At 42.1% G+C, this 14208-nt stretch overlaps 1 protein-coding gene and 1 non-coding gene across 6 annotated transcripts in view; one reads left to right on the forward strand and one right to left on the reverse strand.

The window, feature by feature from the left end:
- The window catches only part of FRMD4B (FERM domain containing 4B), a 356738-nt gene that overhangs the window by 293901 nt on the left and 48629 nt on the right, over positions 1 to 14208 (forward strand). For all 5 annotated transcript variants that reach the window (XM_043886552.1, XM_043886549.1, XM_043886550.1 and 2 more), the window contains one exon: positions 13886 to 13969. In XM_043886552.1, coding sequence (XP_043742487.1) covers positions 13886 to 13969 — 84 coding nt within the window. The remainder of the gene's footprint in view (positions 1 to 13885; positions 13970 to 14208) is intronic.
- Positions 1130 to 1236, reverse strand: LOC122683398. The gene has a single exon (XR_006337735.1). It is a non-coding gene; the product is annotated as a U6 spliceosomal RNA (small nuclear RNA).

Below are 14208 nucleotides of genomic sequence, written 5' to 3' on the forward strand. Positions count from 1 at the left end.
AACTAAGTTTGGTATCTTTGCTATTGGAGGACAGCTACAGACAGTAGTTGGTTTGGTTTAAGAAACACTGAGTGATAACACTGGTCAGTCTGGTTACCTGTAATCTGTTCTTTGTGGTTTAATCCAGTTTTTTACTAAACCAGATTATGTTGTTCAGTCATCAAGTCTTGTCCACTCTTTGCAATCCATGGGCTGAAGCACACCAGGCCTCCCTGTCCCTCGCCATCTAAAATCAGATTATCTAGTTTTAAAAAAGCAACCTTTCTTCACCCCAGAAACTAAGTTTAGTAGAATCAATGAGTGGCCACCATAATTACAAATTCCAAAACCTCAAGTTAAGCTGGCAAAAGCCTTCTCTTTTCTCCTTTCCTCTCCTTCCTTGTTTTCTGTCCCTTCAGTTTGAAACTAGAGAAGTTAGGCAGAGTTGTCCAGGTGTAGGCTTGGAGTCATATCTGCTACTTTCTTGCTGAGTTTAAATGAAATCTCTTTTAAATGTCAGTTTTCACATCTTATGTAACAGGGATGGTGATAATAGCAGAACCTGTAGAGAGGTTTTAGCCCAGTCTCTGAAGCCTAATAATGTTCAGTGGGTGTGAGCATTTCTTTTTAGGGATTGAATGGAGGTACCTACTCTGTCTGTATAACTACTGGGTCAGCCTTGGAAGGGGCTTCCCAGCTGGCTCAGTGATAAAGAATCCGCCTGGCAATGCAGGAGATGCAGGCTCCATCCCTGGGTTGGGAAGATCCCCTGGAAGAGGAAATGACAACCCACTCCAGTATTCTTGCCTGGAAAATCCCATGGACAGAGGATCCTGGTGGGCTATAGTCCATGGGGTCTCAGAGAGTCGGACATGACTGAGTAGCTAAACGAGGGCCTCAGAAGGGTCTCCTGAAACTAGCCTACTGGGCTTCCTCAGCCTCTTTGACCTTCTTTCCTGTTTTAAATTGTAGATTGTTATCTCTTTCTTGAAAACCTCCCTGTGTTCGTATTATGTGTTCATTCTGTTACTCTGTTCCTGTGGTTCTCAAGTCATTTATTAAAGGGATTGCTGGGTCCCATTTCAGCCCTTCTGGTTCTGTAGTCTGGAGTGGGGCCCCAGAATTTGCCTTTCTTTTTTTTTTTTATTTTAAAAATATGGAACGCTTCACGAATTTGCGTGTCATCCTTGCGCAGGGGCCATGCTAATCTTCTCTGTATCGTTCCAATTTTAGTATATGTGCTGCCGAAGCGAGCACAGAATTTGCCTTTCTAACACATCCTCAGATACTGCTGATGCTGCTGGCCAGGGGCTTGTAAGAACTACTGTGTTTTCTCATGCTTGACAACCTTTAATATCCCTTTACCTGGGAATTAGTGGAGAGAAATGTACTGTTAGAATTCCCTGGTTCTATAGTCAAGAAGGTAATGAACTGGATTCATCATTGATGGCCAAGTTCCCAGATAACTGAAAGAAACATGATTTTTTTTTTTCTTTTAATTAAAAAAGGGTGATGTGAAGGCTATCTGGCCAGTGAAAAAATGCTCTAAGTAAACTGATACTATATCTTAAACTGCTAACCACCAAAGTGTTGACCAACACTGATATCACAGTTGAGGAAATTAGTGCTTATGTTCTGTATCCAAGATCCTTCTAATAATACCGTGGTTAAGCAAGCTGTCAGGGCTTCCCAGGTGGCCCTAGAGGTAAAGAATCTGCATGCCAATGCAGTAGATGCAGGTTCGATCCCTGGGTCTGGAATATCCCCTGGAAGAGGAAATAACACCACTCCAATATTCTTGCCTGGAAAATTTCATGGACAGAGGAGCCTGGTGGGCTACAGTCCATGAATCACAAAGAGTCTGACATGACTGAGCAGACATACACACATCCTAAAAGACCAGATCCACCTGGAATGCTTTAGTAGTTGTGTTGACACCTGTTACACCTTTTAACAAACATTAAATACACTTTTTCTGGCTGTTGTAATCATTGCCATGGCCCATTCCTTCAGTTTGGTGCAAAACTTTGACAGCCACGTCAGCTCTCCAACAAGCACAGATAAGGAAGTGGCTTATCACCAACCTCTGTGCAGGCAATTCCAGAAGACTGGCAAACGTTTCTAATTTACACCAGTTCCTAATGACAGTAAATCTTTAGTTTGCACAGAGCACAGTATTAAATAGAGCTCCCAGCTGTGACAACTCGCTTGGATTCTCGGAGGCCCCCTAGGCTGCCTGATAGACTTTATCTTGAGTGTTCAACAGGTATTAACTATAGCTTTTTTATATTTGCATATGTGTTTAATGGGACTTCCCTGGTGGTTCAGTGGTAAAGAATCTGCCTGCAATGCAGGAGACCTGGGTTCAATCCCTGGGTTGGGAGGATCCCCTGGAGAATGGATTGGCAACCCACTGCAGTATTCTTGCCTAGAGAATTCCATGGACAGAGGAGCCTGGTGGGCTACAGTCCATGGGGTCACAAAGAGTCAGACACAACTGAGAGACTAAACAACAACATACATTTAATGAAACATGGATTTTGAGTTATGCTTATGTGTGGGTGAGAAGACTCCAGTCCCAGGTTATTTCCTAAAGAGCTTAATTTTTGTCTTGGTGACATTTGACACTCATTTCCATGGATCATTGTGCTTTTCAGATAAGGAAGAGCTTTAGCACTGAAAAGAAAAGGAAAGTTTGAGGCTTGGCCTTTTTTTTTTTTTTTAACTATTCTAGAAACCTAGGGATGCTCCCACACCAAACACTGACAATTACCATCTTCAAGGGATCTCTTGCAGTGATTGGTTTGCTCCAGAACTGCCAGCAGCCACCGTTTGCTAATTGCCTGAACTCCCTTGCCCTCCAGCCTCAGCACGGCAGGTGGCTGATTGTAACTGTGGGCAAGTCCCCAACTAGGCACAAACAGGTGCACGCATCTGCTGGGGGTGGCTGTTTCCACACAACTGCTCCAGCACACACAAAGGATGGCCTCAGTTTTGCCAGCCACGTGGCTGTCTCAGAAAGGGGTGAGGTTGGCACATTCCTCCAGGGCTTGTGAGATCAGGAAAGAAAAACAAAAGCCCGTGAAAGGGGGTTCTTGGGAATGCCAAAAGGAATCATCGAGGCAGAAGGAGCCGCCAGTGGCTAAACGGTAACGGTGGGTCCTGGGCTGCTTCCTTCCAGAAAGCTGTCAGAATACGAACCTGGAATACCTGATGACGGGGGCAGGGGCAGGGGTTTAACCTAAGTCATCAGATAAAACGCAGCATTCATAATAGTAACATCTGAATTCCTGTTGAAAGGATGAAAAATAGCAATTTCTGGTTTGTTACCAATAAGTAGAAAGTCCTGTAGATTTATGGGCATTGTCTCTGGCTGGGACTTGAAAAAAGCAGTCCCTTTTGGCAGTTCTAGTCAAGTGAGTCTTTAAAATAATGCTTCCATTGCATGAGGCTCAAGAACGTCCACACAGAGAGAGTATGTTTACTCCTGGGGAGAGGCAGAGACATCTCGGTCCAGGCTTGCTTACATCCAGCTGGTTAGGGGCCCTCTCTGGGGATTCTGAGGTCACTCCTCATTCATATAAACCCAGCCTCCCGCCCTGCCTGCCTGTCTGTCGGCCCCGGGAGGCGAGGGGCCTCTGTGCTCTAGCCAGACCTGGGCCTGCCCGGCTCTTCCCCCACCCACTCGCAGGATCCATGCGGTCAGCTCCAAGGCAAATTCCCCAGCTGCGGTTCTTCAGAGGGTGAACAAATAAGCATTCAGCTACTGTCAGTCCACTTACAGTTGAAATCCTGCCTGGTTCTAAACTCTGAAAAGGATCGGGATGAACTTGAAAGTAATGCCCTGGTGTTTCTAACACTTGCCCTCTAACTGGCACTGGACTTGCTCACCAGCACCCTACCTTTCACCCACTAGTCATATTTGACTTAGTTTTTGATGTGAATTTATATCACCCAGATCACTAAATGTGAATTATGTCACCGGATGGCACCACCCTTATGGCAGAAAGTGAAGAGAAACTATATAGTCTCTTGATGAAGGTGAAAGAGAAGAGTGAAAAAGTTGGCTTAAAACATTCAGAAAACTAAGATCATGGCATCTTGGTCCCATCACTTCACGGCAAATAGATGGGGAAACAGTGGAAACAATGACAGACTTTATTTTGGGGGGCTCCAAAATCACTGCAGATGGTGACAATTAAAAGACACTTGCTCCTTGGAAGAAAAGCTATGACCAACCTAGACGGCATATTAAAAAGCAGAGGCATTACTTTGCCAACAAAAGTCTGTCTAGTCAAAGCTATGGTTTTTCCAGTAGTCCTGTATGGATGTGAGAGTTGAACTATAAAGAAAGTTCAGCGCTGAAGAATTGATGCTTTTGAACTGTGGTGTTGGAGAAGACTCTTGAGAGTCCCTTGGACTGCAAGGAGATGCAACCAGTCCATCCTAAAGAAGATCAGTCCTGAATATTCATTGGAAGTTCTGATGCTGAAGCTTTAACTCCAGTACTTGGGCCACCTGATGCAAAGAACTGACAAAGACGCTGGTGCTGGGAAAGATTGAAGGCGGGAGGAGAAGGGGATGACAGAGATGGTTGGATGGCATCACCGACTCAATGGACATGAGCTTAAGTAAGCTCTGGGAGTTGGTGATGGACAGGAAGGACTGCCGTGCTGCAGTCCATGGTATCACGAAGAGTAGGACACGACTGAGTGACTGAACTGATAATCACCAGGAAGAATTCATAAAACATGTATGAATGGTTTAAAAAATAGATTAGAAGTTGCACAGACACGTAACCACACCCAGTGAGGAATGTTGCCACCCCATGCCCATCGTGTACCAGTGCCCCCCCTTGCCCAGTAAACATTGTCTCTTTCCCCGGTTGCACTCTGACTCTATGGAACTTATTTTCTTGTTTTGCTTTATATTGTGTCACCTGTGTATGATCCTCCGTATTCATTTTGCTTGCTTTCGAACATATATACAGGGGCTGGTGATGTATATAGTACTTTGAGTCTTGATTCTTTGCTTAATGTTTGTGAGATTCACCATGTTGTGTGAACCTAAACTGTATTTTCTTTGCTATATGGCATTCCATTATGAATACTATAATTTTATCATTTCTACTGTCATGGGATATTTGGGTTGTTTTCTTTGTCTTACTGCGGAAAGTGCTGTTATAAACTTTATTCTTTTGTGTAAGTTTCTCTAGAGATGTACCTAGGAAAAGATCTCTGGGTCGTGGGGTATGCAGATTTCCAAAATGATCATATCAATAGAGTTTTCCACCATCGATGGATGGGAGTTCCTATTGCCAAACATCTTGGATGGGAGTTCCTATTGCCAAACATCTTGACATAACCTCTGCGCAGTCTGGTACAAAGTGGTAATCCATTAAAGGTTTACTGTGTGTTCCCCTGAGTTCCTGTAAAGGCGAACACTTGATTCTGCCTGTTGGCCATCTGGGTTTCTACTTGTGCACTGCTTGTTGAGAGATGCAAGCCCTTTCACTGCCGGGCGTCTGTCTCAGCCATCTTTGTATCTTCTTGGTCCTCCAGTGTCACAGCCAGCTCCTCAGCTCAGTCCCCTCCTTGTTGGTGGTGACTTGTTAAGAGGTTTCCTGTACTAAATACATTCTTTCAGAAAAGTGATACTATGTATTCACGGGAAAGGATGTTTTGCAATAGCGCAAAGGAACAGATTTGGAGGATTAATAGGCACCTTCTCAAACACAAGGAAATAAGGCTCTGTTTTTTCCTGAGAGTAATCTTTTGGAATGGTCCAGATTCCACATTTGTCAAAATTATTTATGTTTCTCATTTAATCATGCCCTACTGACACTTTGCACTGTACATAAATTATCTGAAACTGGAAACCACGTTGAACTGAGAACTATACATGCTCTTCTAATAGTTTATATCAGAAATTGCAAAGTAATGGTTATGGTCTGCTGGTATGTATGTTTTATAGGACATGCACAATGTTTTACTTTTTATTTTGACTTTTTTTCTTTCTGATTGAGGCAATATTTTGAAATTCAGATGCTCTAGGTAAAAATCTGAGATTTTGCCCCTTTTCAAAACAAGTGTAATCATTATTAGGCAGGAGTGGATCTGTATTCCCATGTGACACAAAAAACCTGGATCTGAGCAGTGTGTCCCCATCAGCAGTGGTGTCTGTTTCCTCAGTATCCAGTCTCCTTTTCTCCATGTTAGTAGAATTTTTGATGATGCTTGTGGCTGCCCAAATAAAGACTTACACATCCCAGTGTCCCTTGCAGTTAACAGGAGCCTTGCGATTATTCTCGCCAGTGGGATTAGGGGAGGTGGGCAGCTTTCAGGTTCTGCCTATAACAGAGTGGGTATGTCCTTCTTTATTCTTTTTCCCCTACCTGATGGCTAAAATGTGGGTATGGTGATGGGCCATCTTGGATTACATGAAGGATAGCAGCACTCCAGGAATGGTGAAGCAACAGGAAAAGAGATTGGGCCCCTGAATACTTCATGTTATTCCAGCTCTGACTTTTATATCAAGAGAAATTAACCAAAGTGTTGATCTCTGTCTCACACAGTCAAATCTGTATTCCAAGTAATACTTCAGGTGGGCAACGTTCTCTTCCTCACACTCCCCATCAGGCCCCACTGTCCCTGTCTGCTGCTGAGTTTGACTTGCCCTTCTCAGCTAGCTTACGCAGATGGATTTCTAGTGCCTCTCTCCCATGGCTCCTATTAGACTCTTGCATCTGAGATACTTTTATATTCTAATGTCTTGATAGTCTAAGGATGACAAAAGAGAAAATTTCTTCAAGTCTAAATGATGCAGTTAGAAGTTTTAGGGTTGGATCATCAGTAGTTTTATAGAAATCCAGGTGAGAGTTTTTCAACCTCAACGCTATTGACAATTGGGGCAAGATAATTCTTTTTTGCTGGGGCCTGTCCTATGTATTGTAGCCTGTATAGTAGCATCCTGGCGTCTGCTCAGTGGCTGCCAGTAACACTTCCTTCCCCAGGTGTGACTAAATGTCTTAAGACATTGCTAAATATCCCCTGAGGAGCAAAGTTGCCCCAGTTAAGAACCACTAATTGAAAGTCGATTTCTTTTTTAATCTTTTTTTAAAAATTAGTAGGCTTTATTTTTTAAGGGTAGTTTTTGGTTTACACAAGAGTTGAACAGAAAATCCAGAATATATATATATATATATATATATATATATATATATATATATTTATATTTATCTTCTCTCCTCCCCTCTCCCTTCTCTTCAGTTTCCCCATCAGTAACATCTTGCATTAGTGTCGTACATTTGTTTTAAATTATCAATGTTGATACATTACTAGTTCAAGATTGCTGGGAGAAATATCAATAACCTCGGATATGCAGATGACACCACCCTTATGGCAGAAAGCAAAGAAGAACTAAAGAGCCTCTTGATGAAAGTGAAAGAGGAGAGTGAAAAAGTTGGCTGAAAGCTCAACTTTCAGAAAACTGAGATCATGGCATCTGGTCCCATCACTTCATGGCAAATAGTTGGGGAAACAGTGGAAACAGTGGCTGACTTTATTTTGGGGGGCTCCAAAATCACTGCAGATGGTGATTGCAGCCATGAAGTTAAAAGACACTTACTCCTTGGCAGGAAAGTTATGACATAAAAAGCAGAGACATTACTTTGCCAACAAAGGTCCGTCTAGTCAAGGCTGTGATTTTTCCAGTAGTCACGTATGGATGCAAGAGTCGGACTATAAAGAAAGCTGAGAGCTGAAGAATTGATGCTTTTGAACTGTGGTGTTGGAGAAGACTCTTGAGAGTCCGTTGGACTGCAAGGAGATCCAACCAGTCCATCCTAATGGAGATCAGTCCCGAGTGTTCATTGAAAGGTCTAATGTTGAAGCTGAAACTCCAATACTTTGGCCACCTGATGTGAAGAACTGACTCATTTGAAAAGACCCTGATGCTGGGAAAGATTGAAGGCGGGAGGAAAAGGGGACAACAGAGGATGAGATGGTTGGATGGCATCACCGACTCAATGGACATGAGTTTGAGTAAACTCCGGGAGTTGGTGATGGACAGGGAGGCCTGGCGTGCTGCAGTCCATGGGTTTGCAAAGAGTCAGACACGACTGAGTGACTGAACTGAACAGAAAGTTCATAGTCACATTATGACTCTGTGTTGTACTGATTCTATAGCTTTTGACAAATGCATGTCATATATCCATGATCACAGTATTATTCAGAATAGTTTCATGGTCCCCCAGATCCTTTGTGCTCCACCTATTCAAGTGTATTCCTTTTAAAGTAATCTAAAGTCTCCTTAAAATGATCCCTAAGCCTATTAATGCTCATTTTTGTTGCTTCTCAGTGATTGATTAGTACCCAAAAGAAGTCTTAATGAATGAATATTCATCGTTATTTAGGATGCAGGCTCATGATTAACCTTTGGTAATTTATTGATTTATTCAGTCATCATTTCCAGATATATAACATGACATCTTAGAACTGGGGTAGGTTCTAATCATGCATAGTGAAAATTACTTTTGAAAATGTGTTGGGAAGGTGACCTGTCTAAGACCAAAATTCATCAGGTAGTATTTTTCTCCATTTGAAACACTTAGCTGTTCCTTAAGTTAAGCACTTAAATACACAGGTTTCTTATGATTAGTGAGCATGTATTACATGCTTAAATACTACAATAGAAAATCTCAGTATGTTGAGAAGCTGGTGCTTTATGGACATAGGAACTAAAATCATCTTAAAGGGAAGCAACTTCAAACCTTCCATTTCACACTTGTTCTCAACAATGAGCTTTTGAATAGAATGATGGATAGAATTTCCCCCTTATTTCTTGCCCCTTTCTCCTCTCTTTTGGCTGAATACATTTGCATAACTTAAAAGCAATATCATGAAATAGAGAACAAACAATTACCAAGGCAGCGGATGGGAGGGTGGGCTGGATGGGGAGATTGGAACTGGCACAAATATACCACAATGTATAAAATAAATGACTAATGAGAACCTGCTGTACAGCACAGGGAATTCTATTCAATATTCTGTGGTGACCGAAATTGGAAGGAAATATAAAATTAGAGTGTGTGTGTGTGTGTGTATATATGTATATGTATGTATGACTGATCCACTTTACCATACAACAAGAAACTAACAACATTTTAAAACAACTACTCTAGTAAAAATTAATTTTAAGAATTAACACATTTTTTAGATTAATCCTTTGTCTGTTTCTTCATTTGCTATTATTTTCTCCCAATCTGAGGGCTGTCTTTTCACCTTGCTTATAGTTTCCTTTGTAGTGCAAAAGCTTTTAAGTTTCATTAGGTCCCATTTGTTTAGTTTAATCTCAAAAATATACAAGCAACTCCTGCAGCTCAATTCCAGAAAAATAAATGACCCAATCAAAAAATGGGCCAAAGAACTAAACAGACATTTCTCCAAAGAAGACATACAGATGGCTAACAAACACATGAAAAGATGCTCAACATCACTCATTATCAGAGAAATGCAAATCAAAACCACAATGAGGTACCATTACACGCCAGTCAGGATGGCTGCTATCCAAAAGTCTACAAGCAATAAATGCTGGAGAGGGTGTGGAGAAAAGGGAACCCTCTTACACTGTTGGTGGGAATGCAAACTAGTACAGCCGCTATGGAAAACAGTGTGGAGATTTCTTAAAAAACTGGAAATAGAACTGCCATATGACCCAGCAATCCCACTTCTGGGCATACACACCGAGGAAACCAGATCTGAAAGAGACACGTGCACCCCAGTGTTCATCACAGCACTGTTTATAATAGCCAGGACATGGAAGCAACCTAGATGCCCATCAGCAGATGAATGGATAAGGAAGCTGTGGTACATATACACCATGGAATATTACTCAGCCATTAAAAAGAATTCATTTGAACCAGTCCTAATGAGATGGATGAAGCTGGAGCCCATTATACAGAGTGAAGTAAGCCAGAAAGATAAAGAACATTACAGCATACTAACACATATATATGGAATTTAGAAAGGTGATAACGATAACCCTATATGCAAAACAGAAAAAGAGACACAGAAATACAGAACAGACTTTTGAACTTTGTGGGAGAATGTGAGGGTGGGATATTTCAAAAGAACAGCATGTATACTATCTATGGTGAAACAGATCACCAGCCCAGGTGGGATGCATGAGACAAGTGCTCCGGCCTGGTGCACTGGGAAGACCCAGAGGAATCGGGTGGAGAGGGAGGTGGGAGGGGGGATCGGGATTGGGAATACATGTAACTCCGTGGCTGATTCATATCAATGTATGACAAAACCCACTGGAAAAAAAAAAAAAAAAAAGAATTAACACAAATTTTTTTTAATGCAACTCCATCCTATCACACTTGTTTCTACATGCTCGAATGGAGTATACACATAATACATATTTGCTAAATGAATGAGTGAATTTGTGGTAAAAGCTTCTCTTCTAGTCTAGTGAGGTCTTGATCACCACAAAATTAACTCTAATCCAAAGAAATAAGTAAATGCAAGGTTGAGTTCTTGAAACTCAGCATACAGTTCACATGAACCCAGAAGATAACACACATGTGGATGGTGGTGATTAATAACAAAAGGTATTATCTTTAGCCTGTCGCTTCAGGACATATACATGTATTTGCCCTTGACAAAAAAATTCATAAGCCAGCCTCTTTGAAAAGGAAATGGGATTTGAAGGACAGAGGATAAAAGAAATGATTAAGAAAAATAAATATCATTGTGGGAGTTGACAGATGACCTTTCCTTTGGTTAAATTGGACTGTGGTATATTTTCGTTTTCAGGAAGCCCAAACCGGTTTCCCCAGATTGTCAATGTGATCATACTGCTCAGATTTCAAATGAATGGAGAGATTTATCCTTATGTAAGAACGGGAGCCAAGTGACTTTTCATTTCCTGGAGTGATTTGTAAAGCCGGATCTTTCGCCTTTAGGGAGGGCCACAAGCCTGGTTTTGTAGCATTGACAGGTGCAGACCATACTGTCTCCCGGCTAGGTGATACTCTTGTCTCTTCTCACTGGAAGATGGTAAATTTATGTAGAGGTTGCTCAGTGGGTTCGCTTGACTGCCCTGTGGCCTGGTGGAGAAACTTTGATAAAACCAGTAAACAAACCTTCTGTAGACACTGAAGGAGAACCGCTCACACCACACCTCATCAGGTGACAGGAGAGAGCAGTTTCTAATCCAGCACAGTGCAACCGGGGCCAAACAAAACCAGTCAGCACACCATGTTTGGTTCCCCAGTTTGACCTGTGACATTAGATCTAGGAGGACTGGATGAATGCTTTGGGAGGAGATTGACCTTGAGTTCAATGTTTCGTCCTCCACTTGCAAGTTCATCTCTTCCAACATCACAATTCACACTGGGGCAAACCTCAGGGAAGCAAATGTAAAAACGCTTGAATGATGGCTTTTGAAACTAATTGGTTCAGAGGTTTCATCTGTAAATAGGGGTGAGGGTGAAGGGGGAGCTCTGCCTTGCTAGAGATGAGAATATTGTCTGGGCTTTCTAGGACACTGCTCTGGGAATCTGTCAGGGAATCAGGTGATAGAATACTGTAATTATTCTGTTGCTGGGTCTTGGCCTTTGACGCCTTCTGGCTCCTCCACCTAATAGCTGTGAGACATTGAACAAGAGGCTTAGCCTCGCTGAACCTCACACTCTTACCTGTGAAGTTGGTGTTTAGTCACTAGATTGTGTACGACCCTCTTCCCACCCCTATGGACTGTAGCCCACCAGGCGTCTCTGTCCATGAGATTTCCCAGGCAAGAATACTGGGGTGGGTTGCCATTTCCTTCTCCCGGGAATCTTCCTGATCCAGGGATCAAACCCATGTCTCCTGCATTGTCAGGCAGATTCTTTACCACTGAGCCACCTAGGAGGCCCCGTCCGTCCCCAGCCCCCCACCCCCCACCCGCCGTAAGGTAGTCTGGGTAAATAATAGTACTTAGCACATGGGAAGAGTTGTGATGGGACTTTCATGAGGTGAACAGTGCCCTCCAAGTGCTTTCCACGGTGCCTAGCTCTTGGTAACCTCAACAAAGGATGCGTGTGTGCTAAGTCACTTCAGTCGTGTCCAACTCTTTGTGACCCTGTGTATACCGGAGTGGGTTGCCATGCCCTTCTCCCGGGGATCTTCCCAACCCAGGGATCAAACCCGTGTCTCTTATATCTCCTGCATTGACAGGTGCGTTCTTTACCACTAGCACCAGCTAGGAGGCCGCAGCTAGTGGCAAAGTTATGAAGAGGTGGAAAGTAAGAGGAAGAGTTACCAGTATTGTGTTTGAGAAGTGCCAGGGTGGTCAGGATTTTGCTCTTTAATGCACTTATCTTAAGCGCCAGTGGATTCTTTTGAGAGTCATGTCTGTTTCAGCGGAAACTGCTTTCTTAAATACCTGGAGCAATTTAAGAGTATTTTGAATCATACAATACAGGATCAACTATGACTGAGTCATGCTTCCTGTTCTCCCTTGCGTTAAGTTCCTTAAAGACCACACCCTTCTCTTTGGACAGCCACAATTTTGCCTGTTTCCTTCTTTTTTTTTTTTTAGTTTCGTTCTCAAAAGTCATTGTTTTTGATCAAGATATTATTGATTTGAAATATTATACATTTCATGTGTATAACATAATGATTCACAGTTTTTAAAGATTGTATTCCATTGATGGTTTTTTAATAAAATATTGCCTATGTGCCCCAAATTTTGCCATTTTAAAATGAGCTGATGTTTCACAAGGTACATTTTAGTTAACTTGATACAATTTGAGGGACATCTTGGGTTTCATTGGGCTTCCCTTGTGGCTCAGCTGGTAAAGAATCCGACTGCAATGCGAGAGACCTGGGTTCGATCCCTGGGTTGGGGAGATCCCCTGGGAAGGGAAAGGCTACCCGCTCTAGGATTCTGACCTGGAGAATTCCATGAACTGTGTAGTCCATGGGGTCACAAAGAGTCAGACACAACTGAGCGACTTTCACTTAGGTTTCATTAGAAGCACATTTTTCAAGTCATTTTCTGATGTCCACAGATGGCCAACTTTGTTCATTTTTTTTTTTTTTAACTTTGTTCATTTTATTCCAGAAAGTGGTAGGGAAGTAATAGAAAGGTCTACACACATCTTTTTATTGCAATAATATATATTATGAAAAAGTGGTAATACTGTGTGAATGCTTTTAGAATAACTAGTGTCCCTCTGTTGTGAATATTATGTAGACACTAAAGATAATTATGAGGGTGCTATAGGAACATGGAGAAAGTATACAATGACATTTGAAACATGCTATATAAAAACAATATGAAATATGCACAATTATAGTAATACTTTTGTAATAAAATAGATACATATAGGAAATACACAATGAAAACAGTTGTGAGTTTGTAAGGAAACTGAGATTATGGCAATTTAACATTTATTTTAATTTTCTTTGGTCTTAGTAAAAGCCTCAAAAATCTCATCAGATGACTTGGTTGTCCATTTGGGCACTGTCTTTAGTTAAAGTCTTTCGCCTTACGTCTGCTGCCAATAACATTTGACACAATCCAGTGTACTATCGTTGGGCTTCCCAGGTGGCTCAGTGGTAAAGAACCCGCCTGCCAATGCAGAAGACATGGGTTCGGTCCCTGGGTCAGGAAGATACCCTAGAGAAGTAAATGGCATTCCACTCCAATATTCTTGCCTGGGAAATCCATGGGCAGAAGAGCCTGGTGGGCTACAGTCCATGGGGTCACACGTCACAAAGGAGTCGGACACAACTGAGCTACTAAACAACAACAAATGTGCTATCATTGTTACTTTTCAGATTTCACCTGATGACCAGCTTGGATAATCATTTAAGTAACAGCAGTTGACATACTGTATTACTTTTCTTTTTAGTGATGAAAATGCCAGGAAAGATTTAAAGACACTTCCAGCTTTTCCAACCAAAACTCTGCAGGAACATCCCTCCCTTGCTTACTGGTAAGCTGAGTCAAGATGGCCCATGACCCCATTGCCACGGCCTCCATTGAGAACTACATGCTCCTCAGGAGACTGCAAGAAATAGAAGTGAGGGAAATGTCGAATTGCCTATAATATGTGTCAGACTAATAAGAAGTAGACCTTGATCCTTCTAGTGACAAGGTCTTGTTAAAGCTCTCTAGAGACTGTCATCCCAAGACTTGTAGTCATATGTGGAGAGTAGCCATTTGCCTTTCCAT

The sequence above is a fragment of the Cervus elaphus genome, chromosome 24 (genome assembly GCF_910594005.1).
Source record: "Cervus elaphus chromosome 24, mCerEla1.1, whole genome shotgun sequence".
Lineage (NCBI taxonomy): Eukaryota > Metazoa > Chordata > Mammalia > Artiodactyla > Cervidae > Cervus > Cervus elaphus.